Source organism: Stegostoma tigrinum, chromosome 8, assembly GCF_030684315.1.
Source record: "Stegostoma tigrinum isolate sSteTig4 chromosome 8, sSteTig4.hap1, whole genome shotgun sequence".
NCBI lineage: Eukaryota > Metazoa > Chordata > Chondrichthyes > Orectolobiformes > Stegostomatidae > Stegostoma > Stegostoma tigrinum.
Genome location: NC_081361.1, coordinates 74,391,179 through 74,416,100, shown reverse-complemented (window position 1 = coordinate 74,416,100; position 24,922 = coordinate 74,391,179). Strand labels below are relative to the sequence as shown.

General features: G+C 39.8%; 1 protein-coding gene across 2 annotated transcripts in view; it reads right to left on the bottom strand.

The window, feature by feature from the left end:
* usp24 (ubiquitin specific peptidase 24) overlaps positions 1 to 24,922 on the bottom strand; it is a 180,970-nt gene that overhangs the window by 127,335 nt on the left and 28,713 nt on the right. For both annotated transcript variants that reach the window (XM_048538885.2, XM_048538886.2), the window contains exons 2-11: positions 20,643 to 20,808; positions 19,634 to 19,701; positions 18,942 to 19,085; positions 16,114 to 16,236; positions 13,636 to 13,671; positions 7,988 to 8,053; positions 7,564 to 7,629; positions 7,281 to 7,355; positions 6,123 to 6,281; positions 1,863 to 1,977 (exon numbers count right to left, since the gene is read on the bottom strand). In XM_048538885.2, coding sequence (XP_048394842.2) covers positions 1,863 to 1,977; positions 6,123 to 6,281; positions 7,281 to 7,355; positions 7,564 to 7,629; positions 7,988 to 8,053; positions 13,636 to 13,671; positions 16,114 to 16,236; positions 18,942 to 19,085; positions 19,634 to 19,701; positions 20,643 to 20,808 — 1,018 coding nt within the window. The remainder of the gene's footprint in view (positions 1 to 1,862; positions 1,978 to 6,122; positions 6,282 to 7,280; positions 7,356 to 7,563; positions 7,630 to 7,987; positions 8,054 to 13,635; positions 13,672 to 16,113; positions 16,237 to 18,941; positions 19,086 to 19,633; positions 19,702 to 20,642; positions 20,809 to 24,922) is intronic.

The following is a 24,922-nucleotide window of genomic DNA, read 5'->3' as shown; positions in this document are numbered from 1 at the left end:
AGAGAAAAATAACAAAAACACTCCATCATTCCACACTAAGACCAAAAAGCAGTACATTCAGGTATCGCACGAATAATCTCACTTTATTCTCAGAATCCTCTTCAATACTTTGCTCAAATAAAAAAGATTCTGAGAGATAGCATTGGCGATTATTTGGAAAAGCACAGTTTGATTAGAAAGTCAGCATAGCTTTGAGAGAGGCGGGTCTTGCCTCACAAGCCTTATTGAATTCTCTGAGGATGTGGCAAAATACATTGATGAAGATACTACAGTTCATGTGGTGTATATGGATTTTAGCATGGCATTTGATAAGGTTCCACATGATAGGCTCATTTGGAAAGTAAGGGCATGGAATTGAGGGAAATTTGGCTGGCTGGAAACAAAACTGACTATCCAATAGAAGACAGAGGGTGGAAAGTATTCAACCTGGAGCTCGGTGACCAGTGGTGCGCCACAGGGATCTGTTCTGGGACCTCTTCTCTTTGTGAACTTTATAAATGACTTGGATGAGGAAGTGGAAGGGTGAATTAGTAAGTTTGCTGATAGCACGAAGGATGGTGGAGTTGGGGACGGCGTGGAGGGCTGTTGTAGGTTGCAATGGGGCATCGACAGGATGCAGAGCTGGGCAAAGAGGTGGCAGATGGAATTCAACGCAGAAAAGTGTGAAGTGATTCATTTTGGAAAGTCAAATTTGAATGCAGAATACAGGGTTAATGTTAGGATTCTTGGCAGAGAGGAGGAACAGAGGGATCTTGGGGTCCATGTCCATAGATCCCTCAAAGCTGCAACCCAAGTTGATAGCATTGTAAAGAAGGTGTATGGTGTTTTGGCTTTCATTGGCAAGGGAATTGAGTTTAAGAGCCGTGACGTTAAGCTGCAGGTCTATAAAATTCTGGCTAGACCACACTTGGAATACTGTGTTCAGTTCTGGTCACCTCATATAGGAAGAATGTAGAAGCTTTAGAGAAGGTGCAGAGGAGATTTACCAGGACGCTGCCTGGACTGGAGAGCAGGTCTCATGAGGGAAGGTTGAGGGAGCTAGGGCTTTTTTCATTGGAGCGAAGGAGAAAAGTGAATTGATACACGTTTACAAGGTGATGAGAGGCACAGATAGAGTGGAGAGTCAAAGATTTTTTCCCAGAGCGGAACTGACTATTATGAGGAGGCATAATTTTAAGGTGGTTGGAGGAAGGTATAAGGGAGATGTCAGAGGTAGGTTCTTCAGACAGAGTCGTGGGCGTGAGGAATGCGCTACCGGCAATAGTAGTGGAGTCAGATACTTCAGAGACTTTTAAACGACTCGTGGATAGGCACATGGACGATAGTAAAATGTAGGGTATGCAGGGTAGGTTGATCTTAGTAGGATAATAGGTCACCATAACATCATGGGCCAATGGGCCTGTCGTGTTCAATGTTCATGGTCCTGCTCAATGTGATAGTGAGTTAGACAGGTTTTAAGTTTCCATTTTTAATTACAAATCCATCCTGAATTTCCTAGCATTAGTTGAAGAATCAGTTGCTGTTCCTGAAGATGTTTACTATTAATGGTTAAAAATGCTGCCTTAGATTCATGAGCTTAAGCTGATTTTACGAAACGATTTTAAATTTCCAGCACAGAGACCAAAGATAAATATCATAATGGTGACTGTCAGTCCAGGCCCTATCCAGGTAGATAACAGACACCCTGAAATGCATGAATCCCAAAGTTAAATACCAAAATACATTTTCTAAAAGAGGAAATAGAAGCTCAACCTCAACTGTGGTCTCAATATTAACACAGCTGAGATACCAGATGGTGCACTGCTTGCCAGTTGAGGAACTCTAAATTACACATTGTTAGTTTCTTCTCAAATCGACTGTACCTTCAAGTGCTATTGATAATACTGAATTTTCTACGAGCCAGTCCAATAACCGGTCTGTATCAATTGCATTTTTCACAGATTTTGATAAGGTACTGTCTTCAATCAGCTTAGTAACCTAAAGAATAAGAAACATTCCGTTTATTTGTGAACGATTGCATTAAGTGTTAAATCCAGCAACTCCCCATTGGAAGGATAAAAATATAATATCATAAATGCATATTATTACAGAAAATAAAAGGACTGAGAAGTCAAATCAGTTGATTCAACACAATTTTTCAAAGTTCATTTCAGAAATACAGTGGCTGATTTGTACCTCATTTGACAAGCTTGAATCCCTCGTGCCAGGAAACTCTGTCCATTTTACATTTAGTAGTTTAAACACTATATCAGCACTATATCTAGTCCAAAACAACCAAATATTTTGTGAAAATAAATTGAGAACATGACTGTGTCACCTCCATAAATAGTTCTCACTCCGGGGTTGACTCTGCCCATTGACTCTCTTAACACGTATACATATTCTGACCGTCTGTGCATATTTAAATGTTCACGCAGAAACTGTATTTCCAGGAAAATTTTTATGTCAAATCTTGAATTGAAACAGGAAGGTAACAGCACAATCTATAGATTGCTTGTAATTCAGAATCAAACAGGATATTGTTGAATTCCAATAACTACTACTCTAGAACCTGCTCATTTATAGAAAGCAAGTAATAAATAAATTTCAAACCAACCCTGTATATTATCATTAAGTTAATAAGATATCCTGAAGATTCAGATCTAATGAAGTTATTAATGAAAATAGGAGCAAAGTATATTCTACAAAATAACCTTAACGTGCTAATTCAGTTACCTTGTCAAAGAACAACAGCACAAAGAGAATGTGACTCATCTCTAAAATCATGCCAACTTTATCATGTGGCAAAGTATAAATTTATAAATTGCTAAATAGCAGGAATATTGCTAGCTACTGTCGGCAGATAGATTACGAATCCATACCAAAACCTTCTTTTGGTAGCAGTTTTGCCACTAGAACATAAACAGGAGCTGGAGTAGGCCTTCTGGCCTATTAATTCTGCTCTGCCATTCAGCAAGATAGTGGCAGATATCTTTTCCTATCTCAACTCCACATTCCTGCACTATCTCATTCCCTGTACCTAGTACCCAAAAGGAAATTCTAATGAACAGCAGTTAAGTATGCTCACAACGAGAAAACATAACTTACTGGGATAATGGGAACTGCAGATGCTGGAGAATCCAAGATAACAAAGTGTGAAGCTGGATGAACACAGTAGGCCAAGCAGCATCTCAGGAGCACAAAAGCTGACGTTTCGGGCCTAGACCCTTCATCAGAGGCCCGAAACATCAGCTTTTGTGCTTCTGAGATGCTGCTTGGCCTGCTGTGTTCATCCAGCTTCACACTTTGTTATCTATAACTTACTGGGATACTGAATATTAAAGATTCATAATCTTTTGAGTTTCTAAATATTTCATCTTGGTTCTAATGACAACCCATGTTCTACAACTCCAAAAAAAAACTTCTCAGCTTTCCTTCTACCTTTTAACTATCTTCTCAAGTCTCTTAACAACTTCATAAAATTCAATCAGATCACCTCTCATTATTTTGAACTTAAGGGAATATGGACCAAAACTACTTAATCTCTTACACAGCAACCAACTCATCCCAGGAGCCAGCTTATCAATCCTTCAATTGCCCTCCTTCTAGGACTAGCATCTCCTCCTTTGAACATACAGGAAACCTGCAACCCAGTTCTCCAAGACCATACAGAATTATAGTAAGACTCCAGTGCTATACGACAATGCTCTTATAACAAGAGTGAACATTTTAATTGCTTTCATTATTGCATGAAGTGCCTGCATGTAACTTGTAATTCAGGCACAAGGTCAAAACCATTCTTTTGAATGAGAAACATTCCCTAGTTTCTCACCATTCAAAAACAAAATTCTGCTTTTCGGCCCTTTTCCTACCAAAGTGGATAAACCACAGCTTGCCACATAACACACCAATGGAGATAACATCAGAGATAATGGGAACAGCAGATGCTGGAGAATTCCAAGATAATAAAATGTGAGGCTGGATGAACACAGCAGGCCAAGCAGCATCTCAGGAGCACAAAAGCTGACGTTTCGGGCCTAGACCCTTCATCAGAGAGGGGGATGGGGAGAGGGAACTGGAATAAATAGGGAGAGAGGGGGAGGCGGACCGAAGATGGAGAGTAAAGAAGATAGGTGGAGAGAGCATAGGTGGGGAGGTAGGGAGGGGATAGGTCAGTCCAGGGAAGACGGACAGGTCAAGTCAAGGAGGTGGGATGAGGTTAGTAGGTAGATGGGGGTGCGGCTTGGGGTGGGAGGAAGGGATGGGTGAGAGGAAGAACCGGTTAGGGAGGCAGAGACAGGTTGGACTGGTTTTGGGATGCAGTGGGTGGGGGGGGAAGAGCTGGGCTGGTTGTGTGGTGCAGTGGGGGGAGGGGACGAACTGGGCTGGTTTAGGGATGCAGTAGGGGAAGGGGAGATTTTGAAGCTGGTGAAGTCCACATTGATACCATATGGCTGCAGGGTTCCCAGGCAGAATATGAGTTGCTGTTCCTGCAACCTACGGGTGGCATCATTGTGGCAGTGCAGGAGGCCCATGATGGACATGTCATCAAGAGAATGGGAGGGGGAGTGGAAATGGTTTGCGACTGGGAGGTGCAGTTGTTTGTTGCGAACTGAGCGGAGGTGTTCTGCAAAGCGGTCCCCAAGCCTCCGCTTGGTTTCCCCAATGTAGAGGAAGCCGCACCGGGTACAGTGGATGCAGTATACCACATTGACAGATGTGCAGGTGAACCTCTGCTTAATGTGGAATGTCATCTTGGGGCCTGGGATGGGGATGAGGGAGGAGGTGTGGGGACAAGTGTAGCATTTCCTGCGGTTGCAGGGGAAGGTGCCGGGTATGGTGGGGTTGGAGGGCAGTGTGTTCGCTCCACACTGCCCTCCAACCCCACCACACCCGGCACCTTCCCCTGCAACCGCAGGAAATGCTACACTTGTCCCCACACCTCCTCCCTCACCCCTATCCCAGGCCCCAAGATGACATTCCACATTAAGCAGAGGTTCACCTGCACATCTGCCAATGTAGTATACTGCATCCACTGTACCCGGTGCGGCTTCCTCTACATTGGGGAAACCAAGCGGAGGCTTGGGGACCGCTTTGCAGAACACCTCCGCTCAGTTCGCAACAAACTACTGCACCTCCCAGTTGCAAACCATTTCCACTCCCCCTCCCATTCTCTAGATGACATGTCCATCATGGGCCTCCTGCACTGCCACAATGATGCCACCCGAAGGTTGCAGGAACAGCAACTCATATTCTGCCTGGGAACCCTGCAGCCATATGGTATCAATGTGGACTTCACCAGCTTCAAAATCTCCCCTTCCCCTACTGCATCCCTAAACCAGCCCAGTTCATCCCCTCCCCCCACTGCACCACACAACCAGCCCAGCTCTTCCCCCCCACCCACTGCATCCCAAAACCAGTCCAACTTGTCTCTGCCTCCCTAACCAGGGTTCTTCCTCTCACCCATCCCTTCCTCCCACCCCAAGCCGCACCCCCATCTACCTACTAACCTCATCCCACCTCCTTGACCTGTCCGTCTTCCCTGGACTGACCTATCCCCTCCCTACCTCCCCACCTATACTCTCCTCCCCACCTATCTTCTTTACTCTCCATCTTCGGTCCGCCTCCCCCTCTCTCCCTATTTATTCCAGTTCCCTCTCCCCATCTCCCTCTCTGATGAAGGGTCTAGGCCCGAAACGTCAGCTTTTGTGCTCCTGAGATGCTGCAATGGAGATAACATGGTGTGAAGCTGGATGAACACAGCAGGCCAAGCAGCATCAGAGGAGCAGGAAAGTTGATGTTGTGGGCCTAGGCCCTTCTTCAGATAAATTACGGCCCAAAACATCAACTTCCCTCCTCCTCTGATGCTGCTTGGCCTGCTGTGTTCATCCAGCTTCACACCATGTTATCTCAGATTCTCCAGCATCGGCATTTCCTACTATCTCTATTGAACATGCCTTTGCCCATCATCAAACTTGTCTAAATCCCAGTGCAGCCTCTATGCACACTCGACCACCCACCACTCCCAAATCCTCACCATGAGTCACATAATTGTCAGTGATCAATTATTTCAAAACCTTAGAACCTCAGGCAATTCTAACCACAGATCTATCATCAATCAAAACTAGAAATTAATACTATACCTCTTTCAATGAATTCATTTTTGCACTGAAGTGGGGAGTTTTCAACATACGCAGGAGGATGTCCAAACGGAGATCGTCTACCACCATTACCAACTCTGGCTGAAATCGCATGCATAATAATTTGATGGCAGATAGAAGTTCTGGAATGTTCACTAGTTTCTAGATTGAAGAGGAGACAGGAATTTAAAAACAGATGTTTGCAACTTTCCAACCAAGGACTAAAAATGTGGTATGCTGCAATGTGTAAGTAATTCAAGGCAAAATCTCAGTAGGCCCTCTCTCTTCTTTAGGCAAAATACCTTTAACAGAGACTCTCTAATCTCAAGAACACTTGGTAATGACACTTAGCCTACAAATAAATCTGCACACAGTGCTGAATGGGCAACAGAACAAGTTTGCAGTTAAGCATTAAGTCAATCTCACTGCTCTCAGAACAGTTTCAAGTATGATTAATGTGGCTGAGGTTCACAAGTAAAAACTTCTACTTATAAAGCACCTTCATGGAGTAATGGTTAAGGTGATTCACGAGCACTATAAAACAAAACACATCTGAGCCACGATGCTAAAATATAGCAGACGAGATAGGATTTAGGTAACACATTAAAGAAAAAGGCAAAGGTTGAAGAAGGGAACTCAGAGTCCTTGGCAACTGACAGCATGATTATCAATGGTGGAAAAATTAAAAAGAGGAATGGTCAAGAGACTGGGGTTAGAACAGATGGCTTGGAGCGTTGTGCGGCTAGAGGTTACAACAATAGAAGTAGTGTATCAAAGGAGCATGAAAGCATGGAATGACAATTTTGAAATAAAGGCATTGCTTAATTTATAGCCAGTGTAGATCAGTTGTCACAGCAGTGATGGGTAAATAGGCATTGGTATAAGTTAGGACGTGTGCGGCCAAGGTTTATGATTATTTCAAGTTCATGGAGGCCACCCAAGAAGTTCATTAGAGTTACTAATTTTAGAGATACCAAAGGTTGCAGCAGCTGAAGGTCAGGCCTATACCATCTGTCCATATTCTTAATTTATGGGAATGTAATCAGGTTCAAGAATATAACATCTGGCTTTTATGCCTTAGGAAAGTAATTCTAATCAGATCAAAGTTTTGACAGTTGCTTCAATATGAGCAATCCAGAAAAGAAAACGTAAAGAAATTACCTTGTCTTTCAGATCTTTTTCTTCTAAACTTTGCACATATCGAATCATCTTGTCAATGACTGGATCCAGCATGGGCTGTGAAAGGAAGAATAGTCTATAAATATGACATTAGTATTTTAACTCCATTGCATTTACATTGTAACAAATATAATGGTTCTAAAAAGCCCTACGGAGTTAGTTTGGTGTAAAGTTGGATGCAGTCTCCATTTTCTGGATTTACTACACGTTACCATAAATCAATTTCTATTTTTGACAGCTATTCCACAGCAAGTTGTGTTCTTACCTGTACTACAGCAGGATTTAGATATTCGGCACATGCTCCTAGAGGCTGTACCAGTGCAGACACAGCCTAAAATAAAAACAACAAAGATTCTAAACTACAGTCGGTCCTATAGTTACCAACCAGGTTTATGCAAAGCAATGCACATAGTTTTATAGTTTTAACTGATTTAACTATAATTAAAAATAAAAAAACTATTTCCATAAAATATCTTCTCCTTCAGATAATGCTTTTGGGTCAAAGTTTTTAAGTTTTGAAATTGATTAAATGTGTTGTAAAAGAACTATATAAAAATAGGCAATTACTTTAACTACATGGGAAGAAGTTAAGACATTTAAAAGATTGTTTTAAATGCAGATTGTAAAGCAGTCATTGAAAGTGATTACCTCGAAGCCTTAATTATATTGTTTTAAACATAATGACTTACGGCGGTTTCTATATCTTCTGCACCAAGCTTCAGCTGGATGGCTGAAAACCCACCCATCTCTCCAAACTAGAAAAATAAAATATAATTCAGCAACTAGCTCGATGATCATTGTTTCAGAGCACAAACTGCATTAGAAGCAAGTTAAAAACAAAGTACTGCTGCTAATTTCTCAATTTAAGAAGTAAAATATTAATTTCTCATTCGCATTATAGAACATCATGTCTCATAAATAATGGTGGCTAGGCACTGAATGAACCAGACACGTACCAAGCTTTTGTCTTGGATATTTTAGGCAGATTTAGTATTTTCTTACATCACTGTCACTAACATTGAAGTCTTTCCATGTGGCCCTGAGCTGAATAACAAAAACGAATTTTTCCTTTTTTAAAATCTGGGTATGATTCTGAATTCTAATTTATAACACAGGTAAGGGAGAAGACATTAACAAGCATGATGATATATTGAAAAGTTGGCTCTATTAAAACGAGGGCCTCCGCAATCTCAGAACAGTATACGAACAGAAAAACCATTCAGGCCAATTGATACTGGGCATTAACAGCTGTAAAACACGGATTAAGGATTTAGCTAAACATCTTAGTTCACCAACAATTCGGTTGCATTCTCCAAAACAGTGATATAGCAAAAAAAATGGCAATAATAATCCAAAAGCTCAGGATAATGCTCTGGGAATATAGGTTCAAATTCCACTGCTGATGGAATTTAAATTCAACCAGTAAATCTTGAACTAAAAACCAATCTAATCATGACCAATTGACATCTACAGACTGTTGCAAAAACCCGTCTGGGGAATGGGCTCATTAATGTCCTTTCATGAAGGAATTCTACTATCTTTGATTAGTTTGGCCTACATACGACTCCAGGCCTACAGCAATGAGACTTATTACTAAAATCCCCTGAAATGGCCTAATGAGGGTCAGTTGTGTCAAAACACTGTAGAGTCTAAATAAAAGAAAAAAAACTACACAGACCACTGTCATCAACTCAGGTACCAAAAACAAAGCTTGTTTTTGCTTTAAGAAAAGTGTCAACTCTGCAACATCCTCCTTATGACTATATGACGGATTGCATCAAAATTAGATGTCCCACCTATTAGTCAAACAATAGCCTGACAATTTTCGGCAGCACAGTGGCTCAGTGGTTAGCACTGCAGCCTGACAGCACCAAGGACCCGGGTTCGATTCCCGCCTCGGCCTGTGTGGAGTTTGCACATTCTCCCCGTGTCTGCGTGGGTTTCCTCCGGGTGCTCCAGTTTCCTCCCACAGTCCGAAGACGTGCAGGCTAGGTGGATTGGCCATGTTAAATTGCCCGTAGTGTTCAGGGGTGTGTGGGGTTTAGGGGGATGGGTCTGGGTGGGCGCTTCAAGGGGCAGTGTGGACTTGTTGGGCCGAAGGGCCTGTTTCCACACTGCACAAAATCTAATCTAATACGTACAACGTATGATTCAGTGAGTATGATAATGTCCCAGATATCGTCATCACTATCCTTGTCATGCCCTGTCCGACCAGCCGGATTGATGAACCAGAATTGGCAGCACAATGGTGTGCAGTTTAGAAGGGGTAGCACCAGGCATACCAAAAATAAGGTATCAATATGGTGAAGTTACAGCAAGGACTATTTTCATGTCAAACAACATAAGCTGCATGCGAGCAATAGAGCTAAGCAATTTAACAACCTAGAGCAGATTTAAACTCTGCAAAAGATTTAAACTTTAAACTTAGGGTGTCTTAGTGGTTAGCTCTGCTGCCTTTCAACCCCAAGGACCTTGATTTGGTCCTTGATTAAGTCTGATTTTAGCCTTGGGTGGCTATCTGTGTGGAGTTTACACGTTCTTCCTGTGTCTGTGTGGGTATCCCCCACAGTCTAAAGATGTGCAGGCTAGGTAGATTAGCCATGGTAAATGGGGGGTTATGGGGATAGCGTAAGGGGGCTGGGTCTGTGTGGGATGCTCTTTTGGAGGGTCAGTGCAGACTTGATAGGCCAAATTGTATCTTTCCACACTGTAGGATTCTATAATCCAGTGACATCCAACCATGAACAATGATTGGCAGTTAAACAACAATCAGGAAGAAATGGTTCCCCAAACATTCCCATCCTTAATGATGGGGAGCGCACATTATCAAACATTTCAATCACCTTCAACCAGATGTGCTGGGTGGATTATCCAATTTAACCTCCTGCTGAGGTTCCTGCCAAAGATGCCAGCATTCAGCCAATTTGATTGACTCCATATGATGCCAAGAACTTGGTTAAAAGCAATGCATACTTCAAAGATCATGGGGTCTGACAACATTCAAGTTGAACTGTATCGACTCACCAAGGCTTTTTTGAAAGTACCTTTGCAACCCATGAACCTTATCATTAAGGCAGGTAAGGGAAGCAGAAGCATAGGAACGCCACTATCAACAAGGTTCTGTCCAAGATGCACAGCATCCTGACTTGAAGCTGTATCACTGTTACTGGGTCAAAATCCTGAAACACCACCTGAACAGCAGTCTGGCTGTACATACTTGTCGTGGGCCGCTTACCACCACCTTGGGAAGGGCAATAAATGCTGGCCTAGTTCGTGAAAACCACATCCAGTGAATGAAAAAGACATGTAAAAGTGTGGATCAACAGCAAACTATTTATTTCCAATAAGCAGATGTTGCATCCTCTACGAGGTTACAGATACAAATAGGCACTTGTTAAAAAATACCAGGAGTGTTAACTCAAGTGTAAAGCAGGGATAATTAAATATCAATCATTGCAGACATTTCTAATATACAGTACTGTTAAAATGAATGCGTTGAATTTTTCAACAAAGTTGTCTGTTTCAGTACTGGTGAGGAATCAATGAACAAGATAGACTGAGGGCTAACAATGTTCTTAGCTGCAAGGTTAGATGAGAAAAGAAGAGGCTATTCTACTTGGAACAAAGCAAATTGAGAGATATTTATTCGCAGTTATGATGGCTTTCGATAAAATAAACAAAGGAAAGCCATTTCAATTAGGTGATCAAAGGATTAGGGGACAGATTTAAGATTTTGGGCATGAGATGCACGGCTTGTGAGGAGGGACTTTATTTCAAAATTACACAGAAAGTACTGATCTGAAACTCAATATCTGGGAGACCGTTAGAAGTGAAATCAACAAATAATTGTAAAAGGAAATTGGATGGACGCATGGAAGATGAATATGAATACAGTGTATAATGAGACTGACTGGATCACCCCTAAAGAAAGCCAGCATGGATGATGGGCTGAATAGCCTCCTTCTACTCCATAATGACTCTGCTAACAGTACAATTATATTGTAGATGATTTTTGGAGTGTGTCTGAAAAAATAGCTATAAGCAGTACAGCACAAAAGGTGAAGTATTTTGACTGACACTCAACTTTTCATGGGTACCTAAGAACTAACAAACTAAGTGCCAACACCAAATTATCAGAGTTGAGCAAAGAAATTTACTGCAACCAGGCTTCATTTGCGGCTTACACTTAGGTGCTGATTGAAAGTTCATTCATTGAGATATTGACATGATATTGATACTTCCACTGATTTATGTGGTAATTCTTGCAATGCGCTCCAGTTAGTTTTCCATCAATAGCTAGCCTGACAAAACTATGAGAGCAAACCTCAAATCAAATATGAACAGTTGGTAAATTGTATTGATCCATTTCCGAAAGTGCTTACTAGTATTTTGAGCAACACATGGAAATCACAAGAACAAGTCATTAAGATTTATCTCCATCTAAATAAGGATAAACTTCATTTCAACTGGCTACATCTAACATATGCAAAATAGGCCTGCAATCGATTATAAAGCAAGTTAGTTACCTGAATTGGAATTAACTGTCGTAATACATACATCAATGCTTTGCACCAAATACTAGTAGTTCAACCAGCAAATACTTTCAAACCATCGGTCATTGTTTTAATATATAAATTTGATTCTACAAAATTTGTTCTGGCTTTTTAGCCAGCTATTCCACAACTCACTCTTATTCATAAGAAAACATTGCTTAAATTTCCTATTCACTTACGATACCTTTCCAAATTCTGCATCTGACAGAATTCCAAAATTCCCCACATCCATTAAAGTATTTAACCTTTACCAAGTTCTCTTTCAGCTCAAGGGATTAAATTCCTAGTTCAATAAATTTTCCTCAACTCAGACTTTCAATTCAGGGTTCAACCCATTGTCTTCACTGAATTCGTTCTGTCAATTCTAAATCTTGCCTATGATGTGGACAGCGAAACTTGTGACAATACCAGATATGTTACATCAGGAAATTTCAAAATAAAACAACACTAGAAGTGCATTCCAACATTTCACTTTCAACTGACAGTGCTAATAATGTTGCCGACAAAATACTCAGATCCATTTGCTTATTTGATACTCCCAGAAGATCACTGTTAACACGAAATCTACATTTTTCTTCTTTGGTTTAATTTTATGACTTCATACTTACCTCTGTGTCACATGTCAGCCTGCTGCCCAGCTTACCCAAATCACTTAGTGCCAACTGATTACAATAAGTCAATGTGTTGAATTTGGTATTATCTGCTTAATATCCTGGGCAAAGTTCCAACCTCCAAGTAATTTCTAAAAATTATAAAAATTGGCATGAACTGAACTCCTGAGTTTCTTCTGTTAACAGGTTTCCATACTAATGTCTTCCCAAACACCTTCCAGGGACTATCTAGTGGAATAATTTTTCATCTACATTGTGATATGTTATTAGATAAACAATATCTACATCATTCTTCCATAAGCACTGTAACCTCCCAAAAAATTCCAATAAACTGTACAGGATACTGACTGCCTCTTTGATCCTTGGCTAATTGTTATGAACCACATTTAATCTTCCAAATGATTTCTTCTATTATGTGTGATGAGGAACTCTGAAAAATATTGGCAAAGCCTAGTCAATTGCCTCAATCAAGTCTATTAGTGCGCTTGAAATAAACTTTTCAGTGTTTTCCAGAGCTTTGCTTTCTTTCAATTCCCTAAATCTCTCCACACAGCCCTGCAGAAATGCAAAGAGCAGGGGAGTGGATAGGATTTTCAAAGAACTGTGATGGCATGATCAGCTCAATTGCCTTTTTCAGTGCCACGTGCTTCTACTCTTTCATAGTGTTACAAAACAGTTTCTAATCTCCTCAATAAACTTTGAAGGGTAAAAGCAGTGAAAACAAAAATTCAGTTCAGCCATAGCCCCCTTCTTAACATAACCTATGGACTGCCCTGGCAAAAAATCCAATGCTCTTTTTGTACTGTTTCTTTCCAGTTGATATACAGAATTTTTAAATGATGCTTCATAGCGCTTGCATCTCAATTCATTTACTGTTTGACCACTTTAATTTCTGTTTCTCCCTATCCTGCTCTTTCCTGCATATGTCAGAATATTTTCTGAAACTGTTCTACTTAACACCTTCCATGACTTCATTTTTCTTCTGCTGCTGTATTTATTATACCAAGGTAAACAACCGGATGGCCTGATTACTTACAGTACATGTACAGGTGTCGAATATCCTTCAGTTGTTTTGGAATCTTATGAAGTATATTAAAGAAGAATAGAGGGGGAGAAGAGTGACCGTAGTATAGGAGAGAAAGAGAAGTTGGTGTTAATTAGTAGGATGCATACCCGATTAACCAGATCTATGAGCCATCCATAAGGTTCCTGTAAAGGAAAGATAAAAGTAAGTAAAAATAATTTTTGAAATATATGAAGGTACAAAATAACTATATGACTGACTGATGATGCAATTTCCAGTCTGATGATTGATATCACTTAGGTGGTCAGGTCAGGAGTCTCACAAGAACACCGCTGCCTGGACGTTCCCCTCCAATTGTCTCACTATTGACTAAGGATGATGTTAGCTTCTTTTCCGTCTCCAAGCCAAAGTTCAAGAATTTTGTCTTAACAGCATTGCGGAAGATTCTTCACGTTACATAAGCTTCAAAGAAGTGGCTCAATGACTTCTCAAGGGCAATGAGGGTTGATTGAATAAACTCCGATCTTTTCAGATATGCCCAGTCTCATGAATAAATGGATCAAAAGATAAATCTACAGCCACCCAACTAGAAAATAAATACAGCTTCATCAGTTACTAAACAAACTTCATCGTTACTGCATCACAATCTACTACAACAGCCTTTTCCCATATGCAATTAGCAAGCTTGCTTAAATACTTTATGTTTGGCATTTCTATATGGCACCAAGGGATGAAATGCAAGGTGAAAACTGTACAATACAGAAACATATTTTGCCAAGTGACACCAGAAAAAAAACCAGACCTGTAAATCCACCCCCGCCACAAATCCCTACAGAATTTGAGGGTCAGTATGATGAAAGGCAGCGATGCATAAATTTTCATAATCATGTGGTATCAGAAGCAGAATAAGGAGTAATTTCCTTCAATGGCTTACAATTTATTAAGGAACATTAAAATACATACCAAGTGGACTTGCCACCAATCTGGAAGATTGCTACCACAATATCTAGTGATTTGTGCTATGTATTTCACCTTTCTTGATCTTAATTTGAAATTGGAGGAAAGCCAAAGAGATCTCCAGGCATTCAGTAACAGTAATTCCATCAACTACTTAAGCAGTCGATCAAATCGAATAATTCAGACAGCAATCCAGGAGGCAAATGCACCAATTATCTTACACTTAAAATAAAACTAAAGAGGGGGAAATCAGGATGGATACAAATACAAAGCAGGCATTAAAAAACCTTTTAAAAGTTCCTCAGTTTTTAATATAACAATTTATCACAAAGAAGAAACTTGACATAACATACAAATGACATTAGTTCAAGTTCTGTAATAGCTAAAAAATGACTATTAATATCACACAGGTTTTCCACAATCAGAAAGGTTATTTAAGAGCAATCATGGACGCAGTACACTGCTAAAAATAAAGCAGCTTATCAACAAGGCACAAGGTAAAAGTATGGAATAACAGCTTTTACACCACCCTGTTCTCATCTCAGGTCTCGTTTTCGAAACATCTATATTGCCACATTTCGATAAATTAAGTAGATCAGAAGAGTAATTTGAGTAATGGTGCATAGAGATCATACTGCAATTATATAGAACCTTGGTAAGACCACAACTGAAGTAGTGTGTACACTTTTGATCTCATTGCTCAAGGAAAGATAATACTTGCCAGAGAGCAAGTCTAACTTAGATTCTCTAAACAACTCCTGGGATGGAGGGACTGTCCTAGGAGCAAAGATTAAAATAGTCTGGATCTATAATTTCTGGAATTTAAAAGAATAAGCAGCATTCCCTTTCTAACTCTCTTTTTATATAGAATCCACATGTTAAATAGAAGAAGGACATTTCCTCTGGCTAGAGTATAAAGAATTGGGCAACACAGTTTCAGAACAAGAGACAGGCCAATTTGAACAGAGGTGAGGAGAAATTTCTTCACTCAGAGGGTAGTGAAGCTTTGTAATTCCCTGTCTCAAAGGCTCAGAAACTGAGTAAGTTAAAGACTGGCACCAATAGACACATATCTTAAAACATGGAGATAATGCAACATGATGTTGTTGACATAAACGATCAACCACAATCACATGGAATGATGGAGTGGACCAAATGACTGATCGGCCTACTCCTGTTATTTTTTTGTGTTGTTATAAAAAGAAACAAGCCTTGTTGGTAGTTTTCATGGTAGGATGGAGAGGAGTGAGACAGGTGTATACCTGGTGCTCTGAATCATGCCATGGACCAATGGTCCTTTTGAGATCAACTTCGATCTTGCTTCCTTAACCACCTACTGACACAAATATGTCAGCTGTCTATTGCAAGGACAGAAAATTATTTCTGCAGGGAAAGCTATATACACTCAGATATCGTCTTTAAATAATCATAAACTGAAATGGATTCCTTCATTTTCTAAAACAAAAACAGAAATTACTGGAAAAAGTCAGGAGGTCTGGCAGCTTCTGTGGAGAGAAAGCAAAGTTAACATTTCAGATCCAGTGACCCTTGCTCAGAACTCCTATTTTTTATTTGCCTTGATGTTGCTGTTCAACGGCATAACTTTCTGTACCACACAGTGCCAGTCCGAGTAGACAAATATTCAACTCTTGCCACACTATCCAACTCACCTTCTGTAGATTGACTGGTGGAGAGATGGCATATGTTTTACCATCCCCAAAAACATCTGCCCAATTCCTTTGGCACACTTTCATTCGGTTCTTGAAATGGTACTCATTTCCTGGATTGAAAGCCTGTTATCCCAAACAAAACGATTAATATTTTAGACAGGGTTGAACTAAAGCACCATCATTTTAAACTGGCAAAATGTGATAACATTTAATCCTAAAACTGAAAAAAATCCTCGATTTACTTCATTCCTTCAGAAGCACTATCCAGGTGCAACTCTGCACAGGTTTTCATTTATATCCTTTACGAACTGAAAAGTGGAACATCTGAGTGGGAGCAATTCGACTCAGATTTTCCTTTTGGCTAGCAAATCAATGTTGTGCGGCATAGATATAGCAAAAAAAAATTATCCAGATCCTCAAAACCTTACAGGTAGCAATGAAATGTTATTGGTTGAACTTTGAGGAAATACTAATGAGAGAAATTTCAATGTACTGCTCCCAGAGAGATAGAACTTTCAATCAACTGTGTTTACATCTGTGACTGGAATAACTGTAGCACAGGAGGCCAACTGGTTCACTTATTTCATTCCATATCTTACCTTTAACCAATAACCCTGCACGTTTCTCTTCAGATGCTTGTAGGTACTGTTTTGAAAGTCCAATGGGATCATTCACCACCACACACAAAGTGCTTTCGGGATCCTAACCACTTGCTATAAACTCAGATGTTTATACCGTACAAGGAAATCATTTGACCTTTTACGTCCTTACCAGTCAAATAAAGATCTGACTACACAAATCCCAATTTTAGCTCTTGATCCATAGCCCTTAGAGGCTATGGCAACACAAGCAAGTGAACATCTAAATAATGCTCAAATGTTACAAGAGTTTCTGACTTAGTTACTCTTTTGGGTGGAAAATTCCAAGCTTCCATCACCCTCTGGGTGAATAAAAATCTCAACTCTCCTCTTAGCGTGCTATTTCCCACTGATTCATGATCCCTCTATGAATGGAAAAAGTGCCTTCCTATCTAACTTATTTGTGTTTCTCAATCTCTCACAACTCTATGATGGCCTCTTTCAAACTTCACTACTCCAGGAAAACAACCTCAATCTATCCAATATTTCCTCACAGCTCAGACCCTTCAGCCCAAGCAGCAACTTGGTAAATCTCCTCTGCAATTGGTCTAGTGTCATCGTAGCATTCTTGTAATATGGTGACCAAACTGCACACAGTGGCCCAGCTGGGGCATAACCAGTATTTCATACAGTTCCAACATAATCTCCCTGCTCCTGATGTTGGAGTTTAACTCATCTAAACAAGTGTAGAGATTACCATTACACCCCTGAGTGTGCGTTGGAAATTGAGGGCACGTACTGGGGAGAAAGGTGGTGAGCTATCTACCACAGAATTCCTAGCATATGTATTATACACACACATATATTGCTGGTCCAGTTCTGCTACTGGTCAATAGTAGCAAAGCATGTTTATATTGAGAGATTTAACAATGCCATTTAACATCAAGGTGATACAGTTAAAATTCTCTCCTGTTGGAGATGGTCATTGCCTGGCACTGTGATGCATATGTTATTTGCCACTTAACAGTCCAAGCCTGGTTGTTGTTCAGGTCTTTCTACAATTGGTCATGGACTACTTCAGCATGTGAAGTGTTACAATTACTGAAAATTGTGTAACTATGAGCAACCATCCCCACTTCTGACCTTATGATAGAAAGAAGATCATTGATAAAACAGTTGAAGATTGTTGACCTAGGACACAACTCCAGCAAGTCCTGTAATGATCTCCTAGGGCTGAGATGACTGACCTCCAACTCTACTGTTCATGTTTGGACCACGGCCGTAATGAGGTCAGGAGAAGTGACCCTGGCATAGTCCAGGCTAAGCATCAGTGAGCAGGTTATTCCTTTTCGCGTTGCTGAACAACACTGTAGACAACCAGTTCCAACAATTTGAAAATAATCAGGATTGGATTGGCTTTGTCCAGATTTGTGCGTACAGGACCTATCCAGGTAATTTTCTACATTGTCAGGTAGATGCCAGCACGGTAGTTATAATGGAACAGCTTGGCTTGGGCACTGCAAGACCTGGAAGGTACATTTTCAGTACCACTGCTGGAATGTTGTCAAGACCTATGCTATCCAGCACAGTATCAAGCAGAATACAGTGCTTTCAGCTGTTTCTTGATATCATGCGAAGTGAATTAAAGATTGATTGAAGAACAGTACTGCATGGGGAGCTTAGGAGGGAGCCAGGATTGATCACATCTAAGTACTATGACATAACAGAAGACATTAGGGTCAAGAGATTCAGCTTTTTGCGCTACTAGTTATTGAATCTAGCACAATACATATATGAAAAGAAACCCAAGTTTAAATTTTCACCCCAATACACTTGGATATTACTGAATGTAAATCTTACACGAGCAAACATCATTAGACAGCACAGTTTAGAATACAATTTAGTCAGTGTCTGTTTTACCACCAGCGATTAATTGCGTGCAACTGAAAATGATTTTTTAAAAATGTATATTAGAAGCAATTATATAGGTGAAAGATCATCAATTCCCTAGTAAAGTAAACACTATTTAAAAGCTTTTAACGAAAGCCTATTAGTATCACATGTCCAGTTAAGAGTTTTTAACGTTATATTTGTGCACAAAAGATGGAGGGGCTTGATGTGTATTGGGTATAATTTGCACTTGAAATTACTCAATGTTTCACGGTTTAGCAAATTGACAAAAGCTAGAGCAACCTAGCTAAAAAGTACTCAAAACATTTATGCTTTCCAATGCTACAGTCATCTACATACCATGGTGAGTACTCCCATTAGGCCAATGGGGATTGGGTCCTGTTTGACTCGCTCTGCAACCAGATCAACTAGAAGCATCACCATGTTGTAGATTCCCTCATGGATTTCAGCACCCCATTTATGTACAGCACTTGATGTTAACAACTGTTGAAAACACAACACAATAATAATTTAATTACTTCCCCTGAATGTTTAGCTGTTGAGAACAATTAACACTTAAAGCAGTTCCAAATCCAACTTTAACATCAGAAATAATGATTTACTTATAAGTTTAAACCTTCAAATACTTGCTCACATTTTTCTCACAAATATCACTGAATGTTAGTTTCTAAACACCTTTCAAAGTATATCAATTGTCCTTTACTTGTAGCACAGAAGAACCAGGTGCCAAGTGTGTGAAGGATACATGGATTAGCCATGGGAAAGGCAGGGTTACAGAGATGGGGAGGAAGAAAGGTGGGGGTGGGAGTATGGCTGGTATGTTCTTTGGAGGGGGAGTGTGGGGTCAACAGGCTGAATAGCCTGCTTCCACACAATAGGAATTCTATGATTCTAGGTCTGCTTTGACATCACCCTGAAAACACTCTTACCAAGCATGTCAAAAAGATCAGACTTTCAAAGTATAGTTCAATCCCAAAAGTTAGAATTCACAATTAATTCTGTTTTTGCTGATGTCAGAGTGCTTCTTTTACCTTTTTAAATGCTTCTGGCATACATCGATCCGTAAAGCGTTTGCAATTTTCATCAGCATCCGCAAGACCTAAAGCGATCAGACACAGAAGTCAGATACAAAACAAAAAGAAAATAACTTCTGATCATAACCTCTGATGAAGGGTCTGGGCCCGAAACGTCAGCTTTTGTGCTCCTGAGATGCTGCTTGGCCTGCTGTGTTCATCCAGCCTCACATTTTATTATCTTGGAATCTCCAGCATCTGCAGTTCCCATTATCTCTGATAACTTCTGATCAATCAATTCTGGCACTCCAGCAGGAACAAATATTGGAATTTCTCACCTGCCTGAGTGCTTTAAAATCTAATTTGTACCATTTCAAAGAAAGTGAAGAAAAAAAAAGTCTCAGACACTGAATGTAACAAGTTTCTCAATTTTGTCACACTTCAGTCACTAGGTAAGTAGCACGTTCCTGGTCTGCAGCCATTCTTAATTAGTTAAATGAATAAACCTCAGGATGATTTCACTGACTTTTTTTAAATACAAAGAGTACTTTGTATTGTAACTAAATTAACTGCTTGGAAACATTCTTCTGTTCAAAGACATTTCATATGCACCACATCATCTGGGGTTAAACTGGCAACTGGCTAATCTATACAGAAGGGCACAGCGTGTTAAGAAAGCATGTGGGATACTTATCCTTGAACTTTCATATCCGTTAAGTAGAAAGATCTCCAAGTTACTCTCAACACCAAACTTGCAACCATGCCTACCCAATGTACTCTCATTCCCAGTATACACAAATAACCAGAATCTGGGTGTGCAAGCAAAAAACTCCATAGCACAGCCACATGTCTTTAATCCCACAATTTGCTTGGCTTTCTATAACATGAAGGTTATCCACGTACTAGTTGAAACCATAAGCAAAACATGCCTGTTGTGTCCTCTTTCTTCAATTCTAATATTCCATCATATTTGAGAGAGGTAGGTAAGCTGTTGTAACTTGACTCTTTGAATCCTTGTGGTACTTACCTAGCCGTGTTAGGTATGTGGATGCTATCAGGCACTTGCCCAGTGATTCTTCACGTTTATAAGGGATGGACCAGTGATCTGTAAACACACGACTTTCCAATTCATAAAGATTTGTGGTGGGAAATTCAATGCTTCCTGAGCAGTTTCCATTCTCATCATTGCTCCTCTGCAACAAAAGAAATCTGAATTAACACAAGTTAACTACATTAGACAACCATCCTGTGTTTTCCTAGGCTCACTACTGAAACTAGGTAACAGCTACTCTCATCTGCACCTAAACTCACTATGTTAACATTTACTGTTAAGGAATTAATCACTTTAGTTCAATTTCAGTATAGCTGAAGATTTTGTCAAAGTTTTTTTTAAAACAGGTTTTCACTCTTCAGTACATTCACAAGAATACCAATGCAAAGGGAGGAAAAAAACATTTTTACTGTACGGGAACACAGTGTGGATTGGTTGATCAGTGGACCTTATTGTAAAGGCATTTGCCACAGAACATGCGTCAATTAGATGATGACTGACAGTTAACAGCCAATATTTGTTTAAAGCTAAACAATACTGGTTGACTCTGATTGGCCAAGACATTGCCCAAGGAATAACTCAAAGGCTTATGTCTGTATTGGTGAAACAGGCACATAGTACACATTTTGCCCCTTCTTTATTAATACGCATCTTCCAAAATGCACAAGTGCACCACACTGTGAGCTGACAATCATGGTGGAATCATTGTCAAATTGGATTTTAGCCAGATTCTAGCACCCCCAGAATTATTTAGCAAATGCTGTTCAATTGCAAAATCACTGCTAATATTGGACAACATTTTGAGTTTCGCAAACACAGGCTATTTGGATACAGTTAGCAACTTGTTGAACATACTTGCTTCCGGTGCTCCACCATTCTTTAGAAAGTATGGCCTACATTCATAGCCCTGTACCTACAATGAAATGTACATGCCACTTTATTCATTTCTGTGCAAGACAGCAGGATCCAGTTAGTGATGAACACCGCCCATGTTACACACAGCAGCAGAATGAAACAGCTCGATTTACCTATTACTCAGAGTTTTGAGCTACTTACCCATCTAGAATTGTCAGAGATACACAGGCAATTTTAAGATCAAACACGGGGCCTCAAGGCTTGTCCCTACCTTGTGCACTGTGCAGCAAGTGATTTGATCAGAGTTGCCATTATCACTCAGAATGGCTTCAATGCACCCTTTCTGAACATGAAGCAAAAATGTTGGTGTTCTTACCAATGTTGAAAAACTTCCACAAAAAGTGTATTTTTCTTTTATGGTTAAGTTCTGTACTACCAAATGACAATTTTTATACCGGTTCTATTTTACAAAATTGATAAAAACTCTAAGTGCATTCTCTCTGACTCAGGATTACTTTTGTAGCCTGAATAGCTAGAAAATCATGTTAAGATAAACCATCATACTTAGAGAGAGTTCCTCTTGTTGTATTTCAATCTCCAGGTACTATGGATTAAACAGTTAATTTATTGTAGACTACTTAGAGCATTGCTCAATACAGTTGAGTTAGGCAAGGAAAGTAATTTAAGCCAGATGAGAAAGCAGCAACAATTTTTTTAAATGTTAGCTCATGTGATGTAAGCACTGCTGGCTATGATAGTATTTATTGCCCACCCCAAACCGCCCTTTGAATTAAGGGCTTAGTAGGACTGTTTCAGAAGGCAGTTAAGATTCAATAACATTGCAATGGGTCTGGAGTCTCATGTAGGCCAGACCAGGTAAGGATGACAGATTTCCACCCCTAAAAGACATTACTGAAATAATGAGAAGTGCATTTGCACACTCAGCAAACTATAACATCAGACAGGAACACAGTGCTTCAGTGGAGTGGAATGAAGTGAAAGTCAAAGTGAGCCTTAAAGGATTTAAAATACATGATTTATTTAGATCAAGAATGCATGACTTCTTTTTGCAAAAACTCTACTGGCAATTCCAATGAATTATGATCCCATTTGATAACTTTTTTTGGTATATGCATGCATCATAATTCAAGCTTACTTTACTAGTTACTGTTGTGTCCCTTCCTTCTGAAAACAAACATTAAAACTTGGGATAGTTGTTACAGGTTCAAAGAAAGCACGCTGTTTGGAATTATCCCTCATTCCATTGCTTTGTTTTTCCAGTTTTCCGATAATCATAACTTTGCATTTCACCTCTATAAATCACAAATATATCTAATCTACACTGTCTAAAAAGATTATGCTCTCTGATCCATTAGTTGCACAACTTCCAAAGTTAATTAGCAACAGCAAGTAGTAGATTAAAACTTTCACATCAAGTATCAAGTATCAAGTATCCCAGGGCAGAAATGGCTAGCACGAGGGGTCATAGTTTTAAGCTGGTTGGTGGAAAGTATAGAGGGGATGTCAGAGGCAGGTTCTTTACGCAGAGAGTTGTGAGAGCATGGAACGCGTTGCCAGCAGCAGTTGTGGAAGCAAGGTCATTGGGGTCATTTAAGAGACTGCTGGGCATGTATATGGTCACAGGAATTTGAGGGTGCATACATGAGGATCAATGGTCGGCACAACATTGTGGGCTGAAGGGCCTGTTCTGTGCTGTACTGTTCTATGTTCTATCAACATTCAATGTGTTGTTCTGCAACGATCTGATGCAAGAACTCGCATCTATGTATGGCAGGTGTAGCACCAATTATACAGCACATAGACTGGACCAATGCTAGCAATATGATTGTTTGCATACGAGGTGAATGATTTCAGCCTTTCTCTGCATGTACAACCTCCATATACAAGAAGTAGCCCAAATGTTTCAACTGACGAGAGCCTCAAGAAAACTGGATTTATCTGTCACCATGTAAAAGGAGCTGTGCAATGTCTTCCATTCTGTGCAATACACAGGAATGTGTCTATAATCCTCAAAAAATGTGATTGGATGCAATGAATTACCAGTATGAATGCTTCATGAAAGGGACTTTAGCAGTAATTTTTCAATTGAGACAGCATTTTCATTATTACATTGTTCCACTCAATAGCACACTTGCATCTGATTCAGAAGGTTTTTTATGTATAAGTCCTATTTACAGAATCTCAGAATTGTTACAGCACAGGAAGCTATTGAGCTCACCATGCATGCTGGTTCTCAAACTGAGCAATTCACCTCGAGCCATTTCTGTCTTCTCTCCATAATCTTACACTCTTCTTTTAATACAATAATCCAAACTCCTCTTAAATGTCTGGACTGAAGCTCCTGAAAGACTCATAGTGCATTCCACATTTTAATTTCATATTCCCTTTCTGACTTTTGCCAATTCCCTTACATTTGTACTTTCTCATTCTCGGTTCTTCCACTAGGGAGAGCACTTCTTCCCCAACCTGCTCTATCCAATACTATCATGATTTTGAGTACCTCTACCAAATCTCCATTTAACATTCTCCAAAGATGATAGATTGGAGAAATCAACAGAATTTACATAACTGAAGTTGCTCATCATTCTTGCAAAACCTGTTTAATTTTTATTTTAGCATACAATCCAGGCTGGCACTTAAGGACTGCTGCCACTGCATCACTGAGGGATAGCGGCTCTATTGGAGGCATTGACTTTTGGAAGAGACATTGACCGATGTAAAAGAGCCTATGTCAATACTTTGAAGAACAAGGACATTCCTCCTGGAGTCGTGGACCATATATACACTTCAATCTACATCTATAAATATTATCTGGTAAATACCTATTGTCCTTCTTTGAAGTTTGCTGTGTACAAAGACAACGTTTCCCAAATTATGACCGTGATTCCAGTACTTGTGAAGTGCACAGTCATTTCTGGTATGCAATGGTAATAAAGGCACTAAATGAATGATAGATTGATTCTCTCTCTCTCTCGGATATTCATTTCATGCAATATTGTACTTTCAACTGAATGATGATAAGACCAAAAGGTTTGGCTATTGGCTGCCATAATACTGCCATTTTTGTATTAGTGCAAGAAACTTCCAATGTATATTGGCACACAAGTTGGGGTAACTAGGTTTAAAGTGTTAAAAGAACCATGCTTTAGCAATTCTACTCCAGAGTGCTTCGAAAATTCATCTTAAACAATCAGGTTAAGTCTCCCATAATCATCAAGTCATTCTTTTCTATAACTGAAGATCTAAAAATCAAACTATTTTCCCTTACTACCAACTCTACGCCAATATCTGGCTTAAGATGAACATGACTGCAACTTGTACAGAAGCTCTCACAAAGGTCTCTGCAACATTTTGTTCAGCACCTCTGCTTTTGAAATACT